Raw genomic sequence first — 24,849 nt, forward strand, 5'->3', positions numbered from 1 at the left:
TTTTTTTTTTTTTTTTTTTTTTTTAATTTATTTATTATTATTATACTGTAAGTTGTAGGGTACATGTGCATAACGTGCAGGTTTGTTACATATGTATACTTGTGCCTTGTTGGTGTGCTGCACCCATCAACTCGTCATTTACATCAGGTATAACTCCCAATGCAATCCCTCCCCCTCCCCCCTCCCCATGATAGGCCCCGGTGTGTGATGTTCCCCTTCCCGAGTCCAAGAGATCTCATTGTTCAGTTCCCACCTATGAGTGAGAACATGCGGTGTTTGGTTTTCTGTTCTTGTGATAGTTTGCTAAGAATGATGGATTCCAGCTGCATCCATGTCCCTACAAAGGACGCAAACTCATCCTTTTTGATGGCTGCATAGTATTCCATGGTGTATATGTGCCACATTTTCTTAATCCAATCTGTCACTGATGGACATTTGGGTTGATTCCAAGTCTTTGCTATTGTGAATAGTGCTGCAATAAACATACGTGTGCATGTGTCTTTAGAGCAGCATAATTTATAATCCTTTGGGTATATACCCAGTAATGGGATGGCTGGGTCATATGGTACATCTAGTTCTAGATCCTTGAGGAATCGCCATACTGTTTTCCATAATGGTTGAACTAGTTTACAATCCCACCAACAGTGTAAAAGTGTTCCTATTTCTCCACATCCTCTCCAGCACCTGTTGTTTCCTGACTTTTTAATGATCGCCATTCTAACTGGTGTGAGATGGTATCTCATTGTGGTTTTGATTTGCATTTCTCTGATGGCCATTGATGATGAGCATTTTTTCATGTGTCTGTTGGCTGTATGAATGTCTTCTTTTGAGAAATGTCTATTCATATCCTTTGCCCACTTTTTGATGGGGTTGTTTGTTTTTTTCTTGTAAATTTGTTTGAGTTCTTTGTAGGTTCTGGATATTAGCCCTTTGTCAGATGAGTAGATTGCAAAAATTTTCTCCCATTCTGTAGGTTGCCTGTTCACTCTGATGGTAGTTTCTTTTGCTGTGCAGAAGCTCTTTAGTTTAATGAGATCCCATTTGTCAATTTTGGCTTTTGCTGCCGTTGCTTTTGGTGTTTTAGACATGAAGTCTTTGCCCATGCCTATGTCCTGAATGGTACTACCTAGGTTTTCCTCTAGGATTTTTATGGTATTAGGTCTAACATTTAAGTCTCTAATCCATCTTGAATTAATTTTCGTATAAGGAGTAAGGAAAGGATCCAGTTTCAGCTTTCTACTTATGGCTAGCCAATTTTCCCAGCACCATTTATTAAATAGGGAATCCTTTCCCCATTTCTTGTTTCTCTCAGGTTTGTCAAAGATCAGATGGCTGTAGATGTGTGGTATTATTTCTGAGGACTCTGTTCTGTTCCATTGGTCTATATCTCTGTTTTGGTACCAGTACCATGCTGTTTTGGTTACTGTAGCCTTGTAGTATAGTTTGAAGTCAGGTAGCGTGATGCCTCCAGCTTTGTTCTTTTGACTTAGGATTGTCTTGGAGATGCGGGCTCTTTTTTGGTTCCATATGAACTTTAAAGCAGTTTTTTCCAATTCTGTGAAGAAACTCATTGGTAGCTTGATGGGGATGGCATTGAATCTATAAATTACCTTGGGCAGTATGGCCATTTTCACGATATTGATTCTTCCTATCCATGAGCATGGTATGTTCTTCCATTTGTTTGTGTCCTCTTTTATTTCAGTGAGCAGTGGTTTGTAGTTCTCCTTGAAGAGGTCCTTTACATCCCTTGTAAGTTGGATTCCTAGGTATTTTATTCTCTTTGAAGCAATTGTGAATGGAAGTTCATTCATGATTTGGCTCTCTGTTTGTCTGTTACTGGTGTATAAGAATGCTTGTGATTTTTGCACATTAATTTTGTATCCTGAGACTTTGCTGAAGTTGCTTATCAGCTTAAGGAGATTTTGGGCTGAGACAATGGGGTTTTCTAAATATACAATCATGTCATCTGCAAACAGGGACAATTTGACTTCTTCTTTTCCTAACTGAATACCCCTGATTTCTTTCTCTTGCCTAATTGCCCTAGCCAGAACTTCCAACACTATGTTGAATAGGAGTGGTGAGAGAGGGCATCCCTGTCTTGTGCCAGTGTTCAAAGGGAATTTTTCCAGTTTTTGCCCATTCAGTATGATATTGGCTGTGGGTTTGTCATAAATAGCTCTTATTATTTTGAGGTACGTTCCATCAATACCAAATTTATTGAGCGTTTTTAGCATGAAGGGCTGTTGAATTTTGTCAAAAGCCTTTTCTGCATCTATTGAGATAATCATGTGGTTCTTGTCTTTGGTTCTGTTTATATGCTGGATTATGTTTATTGATTTGCGAATGTTGAACCAGCCTTGCATCCCAGGGATGAAGCCCACTTGATCATGGTGGATAAGCTTTTTGATGTGTTGCTGAATCCGGTTTGCCAGTATTTTATTGAGGATTTTTGCATCTATGTTCATCAGGGATATTGGTCTAAAATTCTCTTTTTTTGTTGTATCTCTGCCAGGCTTTGGTATCAGGATGATGTTGGCCTCATAAAATGAGTTAGGGAGGATTCCCTCTTTTTCTATTGATTGGAATAGTTTCAGAAGGAATGGTACCAACTCCTCCTTGTACCTCTGGTAGAATTCAGCTGTGAATCCATCTGGTCCTGGACTTTTTTTGGTTGGTAGGCTATTAATTGTTGCCTCAATTTCAGAGCCTACTATTGGTCTATTCAGGGATTCAACTTCTTCCTGGTTTAGTCTTGGAAGAGTGTAAGTGTCCAGGAAATTATCCATTTCTTCTAGGTTTTCCAGTTTATTTGCGTAGAGGTGTTTATAGTATTCTCTGATGGTAGTTTGTATTTCTGTGGGGTCGGTGGTGATATCCCCTTTATCATTTTTAATTGCGTCGATTTGATTCTTCTCTCTTTTCTTCTTTATTAGTCTTGCTAGTGGTCTGTCAATTTTGTTGATCTTTTCAAAAAACCAACTCCTGGATTCATTGATTTTTTGGAGGGTTTTTTGTGTCTCTATCTCCTTCAGTTCTGCTCTGATCTTAGTTATTTCTAGCCTTCTGCTAGCTTTCGAATGTGTTTGCTCTTGCTTCTCTAATTCTTTTAATTGCGATGTTAGAGTGTCAATTTTAGATCTTTCCTGCTTTCTCTTGTGGGCATTTAGTGCTATAAATTTCCCTCTACACACTGCTTTAAATGTGTCCCAGAGATTCTGGTATGTTGTATCTTTGTTCTCATTGGTTTCAAAGAACATCTTTATTTCTGCCTTCATTTCGTTATGTACCCAGTAGTCATTCAGGAGCAGGTTGTTCAGTTTCCATGTAGTTGAGCGGTTTTGATTGAGTTTCTTAGTCCTGAGTTCTAGTTTGATTGCACTGTGGTCTGAGAGACAGTTTGTAATAATTTCTGTTCTTGTACATTTGCTGAGGAGTGCTTTACTTCCAATTACGTGGTCAATTTTGGAATAAGTACGATGTGGTGCTGAGAAGAATGTATATTCTGTTGATTTGGGGTGGAGAGTTCTATAGATGTCTATTAGGTCTGCTTGCTGCAGAGATGAGTTCAATTCCTGGATATCCTTGTTAACTTTCTGTCTTGTTGATCTGTCTAATGTTGACAGTGGAGTGTTGAAGTCTCCCATTATTATTGTATGGGAGTCTAAGTCTCTTTGTAAGTCTCTAAGGACTTGCTTTATGAATCTGGGTGCTCCTGTATTGGGTGCATATATATTTAGGATAGTTAGCTCTTCCTGTTGAATTGATCCCTTTACCATTATGTAATGGCCTTCTTTGTCTCTTTTGATTTTTGATGGTTTAAAGTCTGTTTTATCAGAGACTAGTATTGCAACCCCCGCTTTTTTTTGTTCTCCATTTGCTTGGTAAATCTTCCTCCATCCCTTTATTTTGAGCCTATGTATGTCTCTGCGTGTGAGATGGGTCTCCTGAATACAGCAGACTGATGGGTCTTGACTCTTTATCCAGTTTGCCAGTCTGTGTCTTTTAATTGGAGCATTTAGTCCATTTACATTTAAGGTTAATATTGTTATGTGTGAACTTGATCCTGCCATTATGATATTAACTGGTTATTTTGCTCGTTAGTTGATGCAGTTTCTTCCTAGCCTCGATGGTCTTTACATTTTGGCATGTTTTTGCAATGGCTGGTACCGGTTGTTCCTTTCCATGTTGAGTGCTTCCTTCAGGGTCTCTTGTAAGGCAGGCCTAGTGGTGACAAAATCTCTAAGCATTTGCTTATCTGTAAAGGATTTTATTTCTCCTTCACTTATGAAACTTAGTTTGGCTGGATATGAAATTCTGGGTTTAAAATTCTTTTCTTTAAGAATGTTGAATATTGGCCCCCACTCTCTTCTGGCTTGGAGAGTTTCTGCCGAGAGATCTGCTGTGAGTCTGATGGGCTTCCCTTTGTGGGTAACCCGACCTTTCTCTCTGGCTGCCCTTAAGATTTTTTCCTTCATTTCAACTTTGGTGAATCTGGCAATTATGTGTCTTGGAGTTGCTCTTCTCGAGGAGTATCTTTGTGGCGTTCTCTGTATTTCCTGGATTTGAATGTTGGCCTGCCCTACTAGGTTGGGGAAGTTCTCCTGGATGATATCCTGAAGAGTGTTTTCCAACTTGGTTCCATTTTCCCCCTCACTTTCAGGCACCCCAATCAGACGGAGATTTGGTCTTTTTACATAATCCCATACTTCTTGCAGGCTTTGTTCATTTCTTTTTCTTCTTTTTTCTTTTGGTTTCTCTTCTCGCTTCATTTCATTCATTTGATCCTCAATCGCTGATACTCTTTCTTCCAGTTGATCGAGTCGGTTACTGAAGCTTGTGCATTTGTCACGTATTTCTCGTGTCATGCTTTTCATCTCTTTCATTTCGTTTATGACCTTCTCTGCATTAATTAGTCTAGCCGTCAATTCTTCCACTTTTTTTTCAAGATTTTTAGTTTCTTTGCGCTGGGTACGTAATTCCTCCTTTAGCTCTGAGAAATTTGATGGACTGAAGCCTTCTTCTCTCATCTCGTCAAAGTCATTCTCCGTCCAGCTTTGATCCGTTGCTGGCGATGAGCTGCGCTCCTTTGCCGGAGGAGATGCGCTCTTGTTTTTTGAATTTCCAGCTTTTCTGCCCTGCTTTTTCCCCATCTTTGTGGTTTTATCTGCCTCTGGTCTTTGATGATGGTGATGTACTGATGGGGTTTTGGTGTAGGTGTCCTTCCTGTTTGATAGTTTTCCTTCTAACAGTCAGGACCCTCAGCTGTAGGTCTGTTGGAGATTGCTTGAGGTCCACTCCAGACCCTGTTTGCCTGGGTATCAGCAGCAGAGACTGCAGAAGATAGAATATTTCTGAACAGCAAGTGTACCTGTCTGATTGTTGCTTTGGAAGCTTCCTCTCAGGGGTGTACTCCACCCTGTGAGGTGTGGGGTGTCAGACTGCCCCTAGTGGGGGATGTCTCCCAGTTAGGCTACTCAGGGGTCAGGGACCCGCTTGAGCAGGGAGTCTGTCCCTTCTCAGATCTCAACCTCCGTGTTGGGAGATCCACTGCTCTCTTCAAAGCTGTCAGACAGAGTCGTTTGGGTCTGCAGAGGTATCTGCTGGTTTGTTATTATTTACTGTGCCCTGCCCCCAGAGGTGGAGTCTACAGAGACAGGCAGGTTTCCTTGAGCTGCTGTGAGCTCCACCCAGTTGGAGCTTCCCAGCAGCTTTGTTTACCTACTTAAGCCTCAGCAATGGCGGGCGCCCCTCCCCCAGCCTCGCTGCTGCCTTGCCGGTTGATCACAGACTGCTGTGATAGCAATGAGGGAGGCTCCGTGGGTGTGGGACCCTCCCAGCCAGGTGTGGGATATGATCTCCTGGTGTTCCTGTTTGCTCAAAGCGCAGTATTGGGGTGGGAGTTACCCGATTCTCCAGGTGTTGTGTGTCTCAGTTCCCCTGGCTAGGAAAAGGGATTCCCTTCCCCCTTGCGCTTCCCAGGTGAGGCAATGCCTCGCCCTGCTTCAGCTCTCGCTGGTCGGGCTGCAGCAGCTGACCAGTACCGATCTTCCGGCACTCCCCAGTGAGATGAACCCAGTACCTCAGTTGAAAATGCCGAAATCACCGGTCTTCTGTGTCGCTGGCGCTGGGAGTTGAAGACTGGAGCTGCTCCTATTCGGCCATCTTGCTCCGCCCCCCTCTCATCATACTTTAAAAAAGGATTTATGGGGACTTTTTATAAAGGCCAGAGAAGTAAGTAAGGGCAGGGGATGTACAGGAACACTTCCGAGTGACAAAGAAATAGACTAGGACTGCAGAAATATTCAAGGCAACCTGCCTGTTTCATAGCTCTTCCTAAAGGATGCATGCTACATAACCTATTTACGAATGTCGTTAAAACCAACTTATCACTGATACTTTAAAAGTAGCAATTAACAGTGAAATGTAGAAAACATAGAGTATTTGTATATTTATGGAAAGAGCTAAGAAACTTAATTTTCACTAAGCCCATATAACGTATTACAAAAAGCATCAAGACACCAAATGACAAACTAACTTAATAAACACAGTTTCCAATTCTGTGTTTCTCAGCAGCTGGCGATAGCAGAGTATATGTATATAAGTATAAGATAGAAAGTTAGATAGATCTATAGATCTTTATGTAGATGGATGGATAGATGTATCAAAAGACATATACTTGTAAAAAAAGTATATTTTTATATGTGAATTTTTTCCCTTGTATCTTTGACTGCCATTCTATTATAATTAATGTGGAGGTCTACAGAGGCCAGTCCATGGAAAAAGGCTAAAATGACTGATGTGCTTTATTAAAAAAACAAAAAAGATTTTCTCACCACCACTACCAAACCTCTCAAGCTAGGCTTACATTGACTCAAAAAATCTGTATTTTATTGTGTTTCCTCTCTACTATCCAGAGGTGCCTCAGATGCCCAGCAAGACTAAAGAATGCCCTGGGTGGTGGACATAGACCTTCCAGCTTAGAGGCAGTTGTTTAAGCTACAACCCCAGATGGAACCATTCTTCCTCTCTATATATATATATCTGAAATTTAGAATGAGGAGCAGCAGACACTGGAGCAATTATAGTGATGTTAACATTGGGAGCTACAGGGTAGCCTCTTTAGACACACACAGAGATGCAAGGAAAGCGGGGCTATAAAGATGAATAGAACTGACTTGCATAGAAAAGTCAAGAAGCCAAAATGTTGCCATACAGAGAGTCTCTCTCCCTTGCTTCCTTATGGTTTTCTAATCTCTCGTAAGGCTTGACTCCCTTCCTGTCCTTGGGGTCTGTAAGATATCCCTGTTTCTTTTTAATATATTGCTCCTTTTTGTTCCAAACTATCTGTGATTGATTACTGTTTACATGCATCCAAAACACTCTTGATTGAAGCAAGAAATGACAGAATACCTTGGTTGACATGTGGATATTGGCTCCCTTATCCAGAAGCAAGGTAACCATATCTGTGTGCCCCTCCTGCGAGGCCAGATGGAGTGGAGTTACTCCTTGCTTTGTCACAATGTTTGTCTCTGCTCCATAGTTCAGGAGTGTGGAAGCTATCTGCATTTGATTCTTCTTGGCAGCAATATGTAAAGGAGTATAGCCATTCTAAAAAAGACAAAAATAAAACACATGCATATAGGGTAAGATTAACGATTGCTCTAATATGTATCTCTAAAGGAAATAAAAATCTCTAATCAACAGAAGAGTTAAAAGTGAGTTTACAGTTAATCCAAACTCTTAGTCATCCCATTTCCATTCAACAATAACCAAATCTCTACAATAAAAGTCACAAGGTATCCCATTCTACTGTAAGACAGATACAGACATCAAAGCTCCAAAGCTGAAAACTCTCTCCTTATAATATTGCTTCTCTCCTGAAGAGCAACATAGAATAAGCCAGGTTCCTCTTCTACATGACCATCCTTTAAATATCTGGGGATGATTTTCATATCCACCTTTAGTGTTCTGTTTTCCAGGCTAATTTTCTCCATTTCTTCAACCATTCCTGATGGAAGTGCCATTTCTAGATCTCTCCCTATAAGGATGTTCTGTTCTGAGCTGATTCTAGTTTGTCAATATTGCTCTTAAATTGTATGTGCTATCTGGAACCAAGGCTACACTTCACATATGTTTATAACGTAAAGAATCAAATGGAATTATTTCTATTATCTTATTATAATACTCCAACTAATACGCTTCTGTTTGGATTGTACTTTAAACTGGTTCAACAAATATTACTGAGTGCCTAGCATATGCCAAGCAGTGTGCTAGGTGTGGGAATGCAATGGTGAACATGACATGATCCCTGTCTTTAATGGGTTCAATTCTAATTTAAAATATATTCAACAACAAAATTAGCTTATATTAGTTTTGTGGTCCATTCAAATCCTAGATCTCCCCTTCTTCATAACTTGCTGCTTCAAAAGTAGAAATATGAGGCTACTCATTTCAGGTGGGAGTTTGTGGAGAGGGTCAGGATAACTATACTCTGCTTACAAGAACAAAACTCTAAATCCCATACTTAATTAAAAGAAAAAAAAATGTGGAACAACTGTAAGTCTGCAATATATATTGTTTCATTTCCTTTTCTTTATCAAATCTGGTAGAATTTTCCATTTGAAACGTGTGATAGAAATTAACAACAGCGTCTTTGCCATTAACTGTGGCTTTTCCCCTCAGCGACATGCTGAAGGGAAAGACAGCATAATGATCAAGTGCTTCTTGTGAGATTACCATGAGATGATTTATTTATTTATTTGTTGAGACAAGGTATGGCTCCATCACCTAGACTGGAGTGCAGTGGTGCCATCTCAGTGACTGCAACCTCCACCTCCTGGGCTCGTGATCCTCCCACCTCAGCCTCCTAAGTACCGAGGACTCCAGGCACACACCACTGTGACTGGCTAATTTTGTTTGTATTTTTGGTGGAGATGGGGTTTCACCATGTTGCCCAGGCTCATCTCAAACTCATGAGCTCAAGCAATCTGCCCACCTTGGCCCCCTAAAGTGCTGGGATTACAGGCTTGAGCCTGTAATCAAACATGAGAGGTATTTTTATGTCATACTATTTCCTTAAAGCTAACTGCAAAGTGCACCAAAAAATAAAAGTGTTTTGAGAATTTAAATGTCTTTAAGAGCCATCATCAAATCTTGATTCTCACACAACCCTACATTATCTACTCTGTCCCCATTTCTCTAAGCAAGAATAAGTCTCTTTCATTTTTGACAAATAATGTTTCTCCTGAAGCAACTGAAGGAAATTCAGCTTGGAAGCCTTTTCAGGGTTTGATGAGAGGTCCCGGATGCTTCAAAATATTGTATTTGTGTCCATAGACTCTATTGAAAAAAAGGACACATAGATTTTTGTGGACCAAGTAAGTTTAGTCAACTTCTTTTTGCTACAATGTGTTTCTTTAGTCTCAATTACCCCCCCGCCTACAGCATGGGCTCTACTAAGGTCAGGTAAAGGGACATTTTAGCAAAACAACATAAGCGACCATCAAAGAAGGTGTCAATTCTGGCAATGGAGGAGGTTTGTCTGGTAGATACTCAACATACAAGATCTGAAAAGCCCTCTTACTCCACAAAGAGGAAACATTTTGGGACTCAAATAATTGCAGCACTCCCAATAAAGATTAAGAGAAGGTTCTGGACTCTGGTGGAAAGAAGCAAAGTTCTCGTGGCCAAAAGACCATGCGTGTTGAGGAGAGGGGACATTATAATGAGCAGAAAGAGAGTCTAAAGTGGAGACTACCGTGGGGATCTTACCATCTGGAGACCTCTAGGAGTTGCCCCAAAGATGAAGGGCTCATGTTCATTGACAGGCTGGGGCAGATAAGTGAAAGACACTAGAGAGGCATTCCCAGAATACCCATCCTACTGTGGACTCTGGAGTAGAGAAATGCTTTACGTCATCGTCTGAACTCGGTATATGCATGCCTAAGATTAAGGACCATACAAGGTAGAGGATAGAAATCAAGGCTATGCTTGTCTCTTTAGGAAAACCATACACATTAATTTATAATCTAGGTCTTCTCTTGCAAGTAGATTGAGAGTCCCTTGTGGAAAGAGAACACACGTTTTACAATTTTACCTCCCATTGAGTACCTACAATCCTTTCTTTGCACATCATAAGAGTTCAATGAAAGTACTCATGAGTACTGATGAAGTCTTTTGTATCTATGTTGAGAATGGTCAGCCTGGAAAGCTAATGAAAAAAAAAATGCTGCCATGTTAAGTGAGCAGGTATATTTTTATTCCATAGTTGCTCAATCTTCATTCTTTCATGCAAATTTATTGGGAACTCACATATGTTATTAAACACCTCATAGATATGCAAATGAATATGATATGAACACTACTCTAGTAGTGTGAAGAAAGACATAAAATATGTGTAGAATTGATGAGGTTGTAGAAAAAAGAGGAATAAGAACACTGTGGATAATTATGAACATTTGGCATCCTCTTTTGACAGTTCAAGTACTTTATTGTAAACTGTTTATTGGCATCAAAAAGATATAAATATATATAGATGTATAGGTATGTATGTGTACAAAGTTATATATGTATATTATATATAACATTTATATATAAATATACAGAACATATTTTTGTATATATCCTATTTTATATTTATAATATGCATAATTTAAATAGGCATATGAGTATATATGTATATACTTGTATAATAGAATGGAATAAATCTCTCTCTATTGCTTTGGGACACAAGGACCTAGTGGTTAAGAACATCAGCTCTAAAGTCAGTCTGCCTGAGGTCAAACACAGGTACAAGCTCTAACACATATTATTCAGATGACTTTGGAAAATTAACCTACTTAAATCTCACTTTCTCATCTGCAAAATGGAGATCATTAGAATACCAGTCTCATGGGGTTATTATGATATATTGCTGTAAAGTGCTCGGCGTAGTGTTTGGCAAATAAATGGTGGCAGTTGTTTTATTATGTTGTCTAATACAGCATACATATTTTCCCATTACGATCAATATTTTTTAAATAAACCCTGACATGTTCTCAAAATAGGTGTGCTGAGTTAATGAACGAAAGATGCAATGAGGACTTTGCATTATACGACATTCATATATATTTTCAGTTTAATAAGGGGCCAACTAGAATGGTGGAAAATGCCCTGTCCGTAAGTACAAGTCTTAGTTGGAGCTGTTTCGGAATTTGGTGCTAGATGTACACCAAAAAGGCATCCCCCCAGCCACCCCCGAGTCCAGGGACTTAGAGGGATCCACGCTATAGTTAACACAAGTAAAACATTTAAAAAAAAAACAAAAAAACCAAAAAAAAACCACAAAGAAACAAATAGAAGTTTGAAGTCTGAAAGAATGAGAGTATAAAAGGACATTTTAATCACAGCATTTGGTTTATAGGAGAGAAGGGAAAACATGTTAATGACTTTATTTCTCATTTCTCAAAATTCAGACTTCATTCTCTAACACACAGAATGTTAGCAATAAGATTCATGTCTACTGGTTTACAGGCACATCCCCTGAATATTTGCTGACTCTTTAAAAATCTTAAAAAAGGTTTTCTAGACGCAACTGGTGGAAATACAAGGGGAAAAAAAGGGTGTCAATACCAAAAACTACTATCGCCATGACTAGTCGCAGTTATACTATACCATGTGTTTAAAAGACAATTCTCATGTGTTTTCAGGTGATAGTTACACCCTGTCTATAAATCCTTTTCTGTGGTCCTCACCTTGGCAGTGGCATGAGGGGAAGCACCCTTCTCCAGTAACAGCAGCGCCACCTTCTGGTTGTCATAATGAGCAGCAACATGGAGCGGGGTAAGGCCATTCTGTAAAGGGTGTGTTTAAGTTTCAGCATTAATAAATTAGGGTTAGCTGCCCTGAAGCTACCAGGATGCCTGGAAACTGATGCTGATTACATTCATGTTAATGAATTAATATAGTCAATAGAAAAAAGAATGAAAATAAACAACTCCCCAATAATTTTCATATTAAAAACATAACTAAAATTGAAAATGAGCATACCACCAGCAAAGGGCATCTTGATGGTCACAATGTATAAAGGTCTAAACTGCTATGTAAGAAAGACTACATTAATACTGCAGGGATCCTTCTTAATATAGAGACTTCTGGGGCTGTTGTGACAAGACTTTGAGGCACAGCTCAAAATGTTTTCTGAATCAGTGTGTACATGGATGGTCATGGAAGACATCGCCACCATGTCTATTTGGTATAGTTTCATCAGGTGCTCTCACATTCCTTTCAGAGAAGTGAGAAAAATGTCTTTACAGATCTCCTAATCTATCACCTTGATTGTTACATAATTATAACGTATAGAAAATCTTTACCTTCCCTGCAGAATCTGCGGCAGCACGGCGTTGCAAGAGAAGTTTTGCCACGTCCAGGCTTCCATATTTGGCGGCTACATGCAAGGGAGTAAAACCCTTCTGAAAATGTGAGAAACAAAAGTAAAATCGTATTTATTTTTGTAACGCTTCACAAAATATTTTTATCTGTTAACATATTAAGCAAACTATACTGATTCTTCATTTGGAAAAAATACTGGTAGCATTATATCTGTTAGCCATGAACAAGGACAAAGAAAAAGAATAAAATTTAACATACAAAAGTTTGGCTTGATAGACTGAACAAAAGAAATTTTATTTTAAGGGCTTGGAGACCGAAATCTGACTTTATAGGTTTGGGATTTTTAAAAGCCACTAGTGTCAGTAAACTGGCTCCAATTTGTGAATGGGGGAAAAAATCTTTTTCTTGACTCTAAAATTAATAGACTTGAAACAACAGCTGCCTTCTCTCCAACCCTCCTTCTCTTTCTTGCAATCCTTTTTGTAACACCTGAATTCCAAATTCATTTAAATTTTAGGATATTTTGGCAGCCATAGTAAAAACAAGTATTTGTGAATTAATTGACATATTTTCGGGAGAAATGGCAAGATAAATGGTCTATAGAACAAAAAACATGCACTATTATAAAGCAACTCCCATCCTGACTTGTCCCCTTTCCCAGAAGACTCACACTGCCTAGAAGACCAATTGCTTTTGTAAAACACATTCTACTTCTGGCATGATGTTGGGCTGATTAACACCAGAGTTTAAACACACCAAAGCTTTAAAGCTTTTTTTCAGAGGGCTGCTCTCCTACACATGTTGATATGTGTACATTCAGTGTCCTCCGTGCCTAACCAATGGCCTTACTCTGTAATTAGCAGTGTCTTATAAATACAGATAAGTCTCTGGACTAAGATCTCGAGGATGGCACAGTTCCTACACCATGATGTCAAATCCATCCTCTTGGCCAGACAGTTTAACCACATGCTCTTCTGGCACTACAGTGGGAGTAGGGGAATTCTAACACTGACCAGGGCCTGTAAAACACATAGCAAATATGGCTGGATTAGGTGCTGTAAGCTATGGCTTATCCTGGGACCATTTAAGCCCCCATCATAAATACAGAATATCCCCCAAGAAGCAATATTGCCCTTTCGGTGTCTCCAGACAAATTATTTTTAAATGAGATGACGTTTTTCTTTTTGCTTCTTTTTTGAACATTTGGTATTAATAAATTCTTGGAAGAGAGTGAATCTTCTGGTTTTTTCCAAGTGTGGGACAAAGGTAGGAAGTATTTCTTCTTTCTTGAATTGTCCATATAAACCAGCACTTGTGGTTAGAGCTCTCCTCCCCCCACTCAAGGCACACAATGATTAGGGTGATACTCAGGATGAAACAGAGTTCTTTGAGACTAACTACGTGATGATGAAGAAAAAATAAATTCCTTATCTTTAAAGTCTTGCTAGAATAGTGATCCAACTCTTATAAGTTTGGAAATGATTATTAGACAAAACTACATAAAATCTACTGTAGAATAACAAAACCAAAGTCAGAAGGCATCTCTTGAGTCATACATCTACCTTCTTCTTTTATGTTAATCTCACCAAGACTTCATTTACCCTCTGATATTTAGGAACACTTAAATGGCTTTAATAATGATGAATCAACCACTGTTCAGCCCTAGTCAGCTGAACTCTTAAAATGATGTTTGGCCAGGTGCAGTGGCTCACTCCTGTAATCCCAGCACTTTAGGAGGCCGAGGTGGGTGGGTCACGAGGTCAGGAGATGGAGACCATCCTGGCTAACACAGTGAAACCCCATCTCTACTAAAAATACAAAAAAATTAGCCAGGCGTGGTGGAAGGCACCTGTAGTCCCAGCTACTCAGGAGGCTGAGGCAGAAGAATCGCTTGAACCCGCGAGGCAGAGGTTGTACTGAGCCAAGATCATGCCATTGCCCTCCAGCCTGGGTGACAGAGCGATACTCTGACTCAAAAAAAAAAAAAAAAAAAAAAAGCTGTTTAACATTTTATTCTATTTTATTGCCCTAATTTACCATGGATATAGTTATATTTTTTAAATCCTAAATATCTTTGAAAGATAAGAGACTACATTTTATTTTCTATTTCTGTATTTTATGTATCTTAATTTTGATGATTTACACCCTCCTCTGGCAAGACAATTACCAAATCTCTCGAGTTATTACTACATTTGTTGCTTAGTTTCTTTTTTTTAAAAAGAACTTTTAAAATCCTTTCAACTTTTCAGAGTTCAGAACTTCAATAATTGTCAATTTCTTATATCAAAGTACTTTTCACAGCCATAGGCAACCAGGTAAGTCATAACAGGCAACCAGATAAGCCATAAGAGCTAGTGGGCTGCTCCTACTTATAAGAGGACAGATGCCACATCACTAGCTCAGTTTATATTTGCAACTTTCCCTCTCCCTGGATGCAGTGCTTATGCCTACTGATTATGAGAGAATTGAAATTATCCTTTTGTGATAGTTTGCAACTTAAAGTATAATAATAAATAAATTAAAATAAAATAAAATAAAATAAAAAAAATAAAAAAAAAAAAAGAAATTATCCTTTTGTTAATCTGAATCGCTGTTATATTTGTGGGAATTATTTCGCTCCATGACAAATTCACGTGTGTTGGCTCAGTTTTGCTCTCATTAGCTGAGTATATTCATGTTTTATTCTAAGTCATCTCCACATTGTGAATGTCAAATAGCATGTATAAAGCATAAGAAAAATTACTCTGCCCTGTCATGAAACTTGGAACATAAGTCAAATTCTTTGTTCGATGTCAATAACAACTAAGGAAGTGTGATTTTCCAGCTCAGCTCTGTTTAAACACTGTAAATACCCAGGCAAGAGTGTAGTTGGTAACGTTGGAAACTAATATGGGAATGAGAATGTCAAATAAGTGGTGGCTAATAGTAGGGTTGCAAAAATGCATAAGTAAAGTGAGCTTCGATCTGGTACTACAACTCGCAACAAATATAGTACTGCCAATCTAATGCAGTACCCTCTTCCTCATTAGTATTACCAGTTCAATGTATTTAGGAATTTCATTTATCTTTTTCTTAAGAATATATTATAGATTGTATAATAAAAAGAGAAGAAAAAGTAGTCCTTGCTTTATGAAAATCGTCTTAGAGTACTAGATACCTGTCCTAGAAACATTGGCATTAATTAGAATGAAATTCAGCACTCTTTATTGAAGATATATGGAATCTCACAATTCCCTTAAATCGTTTAGATAATGAATCTTAAATATGTAGAGAAAGAAGTAAGTCAAGGCCTAAGGAGATCTACGTTCTTGATTCTGTATGTGGTAGAGTAGAAAGACCATGACTTAGGAATCCTCTTGGTCCATGTTGTCATCATGTCATTCTCCTTACCTTGGTAGCTAAGGAGTGGGCTGCTCCTGCTTCCAATAGGACTGACGCCACATCCACCTGGCCCTCCCGGGCAGAGATGTGCAGCGGTGTGTACCCATTTGTAGTGGCCGCATCTGGATGAGCCATATGTTGTAGAAGCAGCTGGACAATTTCTGTCTTACCCAGGCGGGAGGCAATATGTAAAGGTGTCTGTTCCTCCTACAACTCAAGTCAAGTAAAAAGTTAGTGCCAGGCAGACAGAACTTCACTGGTGATATGTTTCACTCACATATATCATGATATCTTCTTGGAATCTCTAGGAACCCCACCCAAAAGAAATCATCACTGCTTTGACCATGGCATATTTTATATTTTGCTACAGCAGTGACCTGGTTGGTCACAAAGTACTCCCTTCAATTTTTAAAAAGTATATACTTCCATGAACTTCATCATTGCTTTCTGGGCATCCCAAAATATTTTTCAACTCATTAAGTCTTCAGGCCTCACTTATGTTTAAATATAAACTAACTGATGGTTTGGAATAAGAAGAAAATCTAGTCCAAAACTCCTAAAAACCCTTATTCTCATCCAAGAGTTTTCACTTAGAAGCAGGATTTATTCTGGGAACTCTCTCAAGAGTAGAAGAACCAGGGATGCTGGAAAATCTTTGATTTTACTCCATTCAGCAAGCCAAGGATAGAAATGCTGGTCATTTTCTTCAAGGAGAAACGGTGCACAAAGGAGATATTGTAATCTGGTTTTAAAAGATGTTTCAGAAAATGCTGCAGATAGTTCTGGAACTTGCATCCAGAACTTAAAAAATGAAATGGGACTCTGGCAAAAAGCAAATAGGGTTAACTATTTGCCAAGTGCTTTCCATTTAAAAACAGAGGATGTAGCTGGGTCTAAGGGACAGGAAGGACATGTTCCAGAAGGCTCAAGAAAATCACCTGACTCTGATGTGTAGTTGGAAATAATGTTTTCAGTGTTTAGAGAACCAGGCCAAACCACTCTCTCGTAAAAAGAAACTTAAGTGTAACTTTAGTGATAAAAAGAGGTTTATCTTTACTATCTGCCAAAGGGTATGTCATAATAAAAGTGAGGAAGGGAAACCTTGGCTGACTCCCAGGGCTAAGAATGAATGAAGAAAAGTATATAGAGGAAGGAAGATCTATCCAAAAACAGGCAGGATCTTAAAGTTATAAGAAAAAAGAGAGGGAGCTATAGTAAGGAATAAAATAGTACTGCATGAATTCCAAAGTAGTAAGAAGTAAATAAATAACAGTAATATGATTATTTTAAACTAGAATTGAACTTTTGTGAACATTTGCAATTGAAAAGCTATCTTCATGTATGATGCGTATGTGACCCGTCCCCCTAATAGAGTTAAAAGGAAAGCATGAAATGAATTATTAGATCATTTCCTAGATCAAGATTAAGAAAAAACAAACGAGTTCTCAAAGATTATCCAAGGTTACTCAACTATTAAAACAGAACTTGAATTCAGGGCATTGGATTCTAAAGACGTTTCTCTGCCTATACATTCTTTGGAAATAGATACTACAATAAGATGGCCACTAAGAGACCTGTCATAACAAAGTGACTCTCAGTAAGAAAGCAGACTGATATCCCATTAGAAGATAAAATTTCTCTGCAATACAGAGGGGAAAAAAATAGAGGAATGGGGAGAATAAACATTTTTTGTTTATAGATAAAATGAATATATTTTCATTTATAAAAATAAATGGTTAGCAAAACAAACAACAACTTAAAAACCAAGGAACTTGAGAATAGCTATGATGAACATTTGTTGTTTCTGGGGTTCCCTTCTCAGATCTCTGTCCTGCAAAATTTGATAGAGGTGGGTGAGTATTGCAAGCGACACACTCTAAGAGTAAGAGGGATAGTTGGAGCGATGATGACTCTTTAATCCATAGCTGAGAAGTGGCAATCATTGGCTAGAGGTAGCTACATAATTGGTTCATTATTAACCATTGATCCTTGGTTCTTAGACTATATAGCAATTAAGTTCTTCCTTTAAAAAAAAAGTTTAAAAATAGGATGTCTTGCCTACTTTTTTCCATTTTTGGTAAAGTTCTACCTGAAAGTGTAAAAGGAAAGAACATACAAATTTTGCAGATAAAATCTTTCAACCTGTAACCAGGGATATAAGACTTTTTGAGGTTTGGCCAATTATTTCCCTGCTGAATTGCAAAACTTGAATTTACTGCCTCAGGGTAATGTTAATTCAAACCAGGAAAAAGAATTGGGAAAGTGCAGAAGAAAAGATTCATGGGGAAAGCCTGATCACACAGACCTCTTCCAAAAATGAGAGGCAACAATTCCCTCATCATAAAGCATCACTGGCTGATGCAGCGTCGACTGGAAGTAGATGAGCTCTGTTTTGCCACTGCAATCTACCATTTTACTTTGTAGACTTGCTGAGTTCCAGCTCCCTTTACAAAGAGAAAACTAACACTGGCTGAGATAAAGTTCAAAAATTTGATTAAATTTCTAGGAACTAACAGGGTTCCCAGGAGCCACATCTCCTAGTATCTAACTAAAGTTCTAAATGAGCTAAGTTTCAAGGGAGTTTAAGTCTAGGACCCCTGGGATTGCTCGATCCCTAAAGCAAACGCCAAGCCCTGTAATTCTGCCAATTGAACCAGCTCCCAGATGGTCAGGCTCTGGTGGCCCTCTCAGTAATGTCCATTGAGGACACTGGACAAGGAAGAACCTTCCTGAGAGCATAACCTGGGGTCAAACAAATTGGCTGACAGAGGAACTGAGGCCACTGTGGCCCCTGCTCTCCAGTCTGTCCAGCAAAATGTGTCTTATGCTCTGAACTGGTGAATAGAGTGTGCTGCGTGCACTTTAAAAATCACAGATGTTATTATGAGTATATGGTTTTTCTTTTGTTAAATATTGTGAATAGGCAAAACATATGACTTAGCCCCATGATTATATATCCATGAAATATTATTTCTAAACCTGATTGGGAATATTGTGAACTATCTAGTGATCTTGACCTTGTAGCTCGATACAGTGGCTGGGCACAAATTTTTTTACTGTCTCTTCTCTGGGAGAGGGTGAATTTTCGAGCATTGTTATTAGGTTTAGAGAGGAAGTTTTCAAAAGTGCGTGTGTGTGCATGTGCACGCGTGTATGCACTGGGAAATCAAGAGGTAAAATAGCAGATACGTGTTCATTTTTCTGCCCAATAACCCCTGCACCCTTCTTCTGGGACAGCCCTCCCTCATTTGGGGAAAATGGACATTCCATAATCCATGTGGTTCTAGAAGGGCTGCTGGTCTTCTTAACCCACCTCATAAATGGGCCGCTTGAATGGGCATGAGCCCAAGCTTGATCTGATCTCCTGATCATAGTCATAAGCTCAGGGAGAGAATGTGACTAGTTAGAAACCAGTGGTTTGTTCAGGATGGGAGAGAAAAGGGCTCTCTTTACATTTGAAGTGGGAGGTAATGATGTTAGCAGAAAGAGTTTGGAGAAAGATGCAGAATCAGAGGAGAAATCTTTTCTTGTCTTAACTCTGTCACCACAGGTTTATCAGCACAATCTTGAATTTCAGGACCCTAAGCCACCCTACAACACAGGATTGCTCTGGGTATCAAATGAGATACTGTGTGTTTAAATGCTTGGGGAATTCTAAAGCACTGTTCAAATGTTAACTAAATCAAAGAGTCCCAGGAACACATTAAAAGGATTAAGCGACAATAAAAAAAACTCACGGTGAAAGTACGCCTTAAAATAGGACTTATGAACAGGAAAACCCTAACTCCTTCCTGCTTGAAACATAATCCCAAAATCGGGAGCCCTGACATTCCATGAGAGTGTGTTAAAGATGCAGAACTGAGTTACAATATGCATTCTAGCAGGGTCCCCAGGTAATTTGTATGCATATTGACCTTTAGGGAGCACTGCTTCACAAGGCTAAGATATTTTGTTTTGTTCACGATAGAAAATGCTATAGGGAAGGGATTTCGGTTGTAGCCTAGAATGGGAGGTAGAGTTGAAAAGAAAAAAAAATAACCTCTGAAATTTGATATTTAAATTAGAAGGAATAAGGAATTAAGATATATTTTTATATGTATACGATGATACTAAATGTAGTTGCAAAAGACAAGTAAAAAAGTAGAATTGATGAAATCCGTATGTAAAATTAACTAATTAATATTTCAAAGGAGAGTCTGTTGCCAGTGGTGCTTTTAAGGAAGAGGCTTCAGAGGGTATCCAAAAAAGATAAAAGTCTGTAATAATGGGTTATATCAATAGAGAAAAGTTTGGCAGAGATACACAAAAATGAATAAATTTCCATTAAAAGTAGAAGTTTTAATTTGAATAATAGATAAACATTAACGGGTTTTACTTTAAGAGAGAGAAATGGGAGATCCTTTCATTATTAAATATGAATTACAAAAAAATTTACAGGAACATCAACACAATTTCCAGTAAAGTACACAATACTCAGAGTGCACTGGTTGACCATAGAAATATTTTTAAAATAGCTGAATACAAGGTAACCTTAAAAGGAAACCAGAAAAATGTTATGGCAGGGGAAGCTCATGGTTGAATAAAGCTTTAAATAGATAAGAATATAATAGATCAATGATGATTACCAAAGAACATAAATTTCACTATGTGGACAATGGATAGAAAGGCAGATGAAAACCAAGACAAGAGTAATGTTAAGGCTGCCCGTGTATCACTGGATTCTGCATGAAGATCTGTGGAACCCGTTACAAGAAAATGTCTATTAAATTCATTGAATCAAAGATTGTTAAGAAAGTCTGGAAAGGAGTTTTGAGTTTCTGAGTCCAACCCTCATATTTTACTGATAAAGACTTAGAAGTGGCCGGAGGCTGGCAAGACAGCTGAATAGGAATAGCTCTGGTCTGCAGATGCCAGGGAGATCAGTGCAGAAGGTGGATGATTTCTGCATTTCCAACTGAGGTACCTGCTCATCTCATTGGAACTGGTTAGACAGTGGATGCAGCCCATGGAGGACGAGCCAAAGCAGGGTGGGGTGTCGCCTCACCCAGGAAGCACAAGGGGTCAGAGAACTCCCTCCACTAGCCAAGGGAAGCCATGAGGGACTGTGCCTTGAGAAATAGTACACTCTGGCCCAGACACTATGTTTTTCCCATGGTCTTCGCAACCTGCAGACCAGGAGATTCCCTTGGGGGCCTACATCACCAAGGCCCTGGGTTTCAAGCACAAAACGGGGAGGCCATTTGGGCAGACACCAAGCTAGCTGCAAGAGTTTTCTTTCATACCCCAGTGGTGCCTGGAATGCCAGTGAGACACAACCGTTCACTCCCCTGGAAAGAGAGCTGAAGCCAGGGAGCCAAGTGGTCTAGCTCAGCGGATCCCACCCCAAGAGAGCCCAGCAAGCTAAGATCCAGTGGCTTGAGATTCTCATTGCCAGCATAGAAGTCTGAAGTCAACCTGGGACGCTCCAGCTTGGTAGTGGGAAGGGCATTCGCCATTACAGAGGCTTGAGTAGGTGGATTTCCCCTCACAGTGTAAACAAAGCCACCGGAAGTTCAAAATGGGCAGTGCCCACCACTACTCTACAAAGCTGCTGTAGCCAGACTGCGTCTCTAGATTCCTCCTCTCTGCGCAGGGCATCTCTGAAAGAAAGGTAGCAGCTCCAGTTAGGGGCTTATCGATAAAACTCCCATCTCCCTGGGACAGAGCACCTGGGGGAAGGAGCAGCTGTGGGCACAGCTTCAGCAGACTCAAATGTTCCTGCCTGCCGGCTCTGAAGAGAGCAGAGGATCTCCCAGCACAGCACTCAAGCTCAGTTAAGAGACAGACTGCCTCCTCAAGTGGGTTCCTGACCTCTGTACCCCCTGACTGGGAGACACCTCCCACCAGAGGTCAACAGACACCTCATACAGGACAGCTCCGGCTGGCATCTGGCAGGTGCCCCTCTGGGACAAAGCTTCCAGAGGAAGGAACAGGCATCTATCTTTGCTGTTCTTCAGCCTCTGCTGGTGATACCCAGGCAAACAGGGTCTGGGGTGGACATCCAGCAAACTCCAGCAGACCTGCAGCAGAGGGACCTGACTGTTAGAATGAAAACCAACAAACAGAAAGGAATCACATCAACATCAACAAAAAGGACGTCCACACAAGAACCCCATCCAAAGGTCACCAACATCAAAGACCAAAGGTAGATGAATCCATGAAGATGAGGAAAAATGAGTGCAAAAGGGCTGAAAATTCCAAAAACCAGAATGCCTCCTGCAAAGGATCACGCCCCTCACCAGTAAGGGAACAAAACTGGAGAATGAATTTGACGAATTGACAGAAGTAGGCTTCAGAAGATGGGTAATAACAAACTCCTCTGAGCTAAAGGAGCATGTTCTAACCCAACGCAAAGAAGCTAAGAAACTTGAAAAAAGCTTAGATGAATTGCTAACTAGAATAACCATTTTAGAGAAGAACATAAATGACCTGATGGAGCTGAAAAACACAGCAGAAGAACTTCATGAAGCATACACAAGTATCAACAGCTGAACCGATCAAGAGGAAGAAAGGATATCAGAGATCAAAGATCAACTTAATGAAATAAAGCATGAAGACAAGATTAGAGAAAAAAGAATGAAAAGGAACAAACAAAGCCTCCAAGAAATATGGGACTATGTGAAAAGACCAAACCTACATTTGATTGGTGTACCTGAAAGTGATGAGGAGAACGGAACCAAGTTAGAAAACACTCTTCAGGATATTATCCAGAACTTCTCCAACCTAGCAAGACAGGGCAACATTCAAATTCAGGACATACAGAGAACACCACAAAGATACTCCTCGAGAAGAGCAACCCCAAGGCACATAATTCTCAGATTTACCAAGGTTGAAATGAAGGAAAAAATGTTAAGGGCAGCCGGAGAGAAAGGTCAGGTTACCCACAAAGGGAAGCCCATCAGACTAATAGCAGATCTCTCTGCAGAAACCCTACAAGCCAGAAGAGAGTGGGAACCAATATTCAAAATCCTTAAAGAAAAGAATTTTCAACCCAGAATTTCATATCCAGCCAAACTGAGCTTCGTAAACAAAGGAGAAATAAAATCCTTTACAGACAAGCAAAGGCTGAGAGATTTTGTCACCACCAAGGCTGCCTTACAAGAGCTCCTGAAGGAAGCACTAAACATGGAAAGGAAAAACTGGTACCAGACACTGCAAAAACATACCAAACTGTAAAGACCATCAACACTATGAAGAAACTGCATCAACTAACAGGCAAAATAACCAGCTGGCATTATAATGACAGGATCAAATCCACACATAACAATATTAACTTTAAATGTAAATGGGCTAAATGCCCCAATTAAAAGACACAGACTGGCAAATTTGATAGTCAAGACCCCTCACTATGCTGTATTCAGGAGACCCATCTCATGTGCAAAGACACACATAGGCTCAAAATAAAGGGATGGAGGAAGATTTACAAGCCAATGGAAAGAAAAAAAAAAGCAGGAGTTGCAATCCTAGTCTCTGAAAAAACACACTTTAAACCAACAAATATCAAAAAAGACAAAGAAGGGCATTATGTAATCGTAAATGGATCAATGCAACAAGAAGAGCTAAGTATCCTAATATATATGCACCCAATACAGGAGCACCCAGATTCATAAAGCAAGTTCTTAGAGACCTACAAAGAGACTTAGACGTCCACACAATAATAGTGGGAGATTTTAACATTCCGCTGTCAATATTAGACAAATCAATGGGACAGAAAATTAACAAGGATATTCAGGACTCAGCTCTGGATCAAGCCAACCTAACTCTCCATTCTACATCAACAGAACTCTCCATCCCACATCAACAGAATATACATGCTTCTCAGTACTATATCGCACTTATTCTAAAATTGACCACATAATTGGAAGTAAAGCACTCCTCAGCAATTGCAAAAGAATGGAAATCATAACAAACAGTCTCCCCAACCACAGTACAATCAAATTAGAACTCAGGAGTAAGAAACTCACTCAAAACCACACAACTACATGGAAACTGAACAACCTGCTCCTGAATGACTATTGGGTAAATAACGAAATGAAGGCAGAAATAAATAAGTTCTTTGAAACCAGTAAGAACAAAGACACAATGTACCAGAATCTCTGGGACACAGCCAAAGCAGTGTTTAGAGAAAAATCTACAGCACTAAATGCCCACAGAGAAAGCGGGAAATATCTAAAATTGACAACCTAACATCACAATTAAAAGAATTAGAGAAGCAAGAGCAAACAAATTCAAAAGCTAGCAGAAGACAAGAAATAACTAAGATCAGAACATAATTGAAGGAGATAGAGACAGGAAAAACCCTTCAAAAAATCAATGAATCCAGGAGCTGGTTTTTCTGAAAAGATTAACAAAATAGATAGACCACTAGCCAGACTAATAAGGAAAAAAAGAAAGAAGAAGAAAATAGACACAATCAAATATGATAGAGGGAATATCACCACTGATTCCACAGAAATACAAACTACCATCAGAGAATACTATAAACACCTCTACACAAATAGAAGCAATGGATAAATTTCTGGACACATACACCCTCCCAAGACTAAACCAGGAGGAAGTCGAGTCCCTGAATAGACCAATAACAAGTTCTGAAATTGAGACAGTAATTAACAGCCTACCAACCAAAAAAAGCCCAGGACCAGATGGATTCACAGCTGAATTCTACCAGAGGTACAAAGAGGAGCTGGTATCATTCCTTCTGAAATTATTCCAAATGATAGAAAAAGAGAGACTCCTCTCTAACTCATTTTATGAGGCCAGCATCATCCTGATACCAAAACCTGGCAGAGACACAACAAAAAAAGAAAATTTCAGGCCAATATCCCTGATGAACATCAATGCGAAAATCCTCAATAAAAGACTGACAAACCAAATCCAGCAGCACTTCAAAAAGTTTATCCACCATGATCAAGTCAGCTTCATGCCTGGGATGCAAGGCTGGTTCAATGTACACAAATCAATAAACGTAAGCCATCACATAAACAGAATCAATGACAAAAATGACATGATAATTTCAATAGACGCAGAAAAAGGCTTTGATGAAATTCAACACCCCTTTAT

The 24,849-nt window shown here is 39.3% G+C and overlaps 1 protein-coding gene across 50 annotated transcripts in view; it reads right to left on the bottom strand.

Moving 5' to 3' along the window:
* The window catches only part of ANK2 (ankyrin 2), a 584,559-nt gene that overhangs the window by 99,793 nt on the left and 459,917 nt on the right, over positions 1–24,849 (bottom strand). For 42 of the 50 annotated variants that reach the window (XM_031664041.1, XM_031664034.1, XM_009207442.3 and 39 more), the window contains 4 exons: positions 15,760–15,957; positions 12,351–12,449; positions 11,733–11,831; positions 7,411–7,608 (listed from right to left, as the gene is read on the bottom strand). In XM_031664041.1, the coding sequence (XP_031519901.1) occupies positions 7,411–7,608; positions 11,733–11,831; positions 12,351–12,449; positions 15,760–15,957 (594 nt within the window). The remainder of the gene's footprint in view (positions 1–7,410; positions 7,609–11,732; positions 11,832–12,350; positions 12,450–15,759; positions 15,958–24,849) is intronic. The other 8 variants (XM_031664021.1, XM_031664022.1, XM_031664045.1 and 5 more) reach the window with 1 other exon arrangement.

Source organism: Papio anubis, chromosome 3 (assembly GCF_008728515.1).
Source record: "Papio anubis isolate 15944 chromosome 3, Panubis1.0, whole genome shotgun sequence".
NCBI lineage: Eukaryota > Metazoa > Chordata > Mammalia > Primates > Cercopithecidae > Papio > Papio anubis.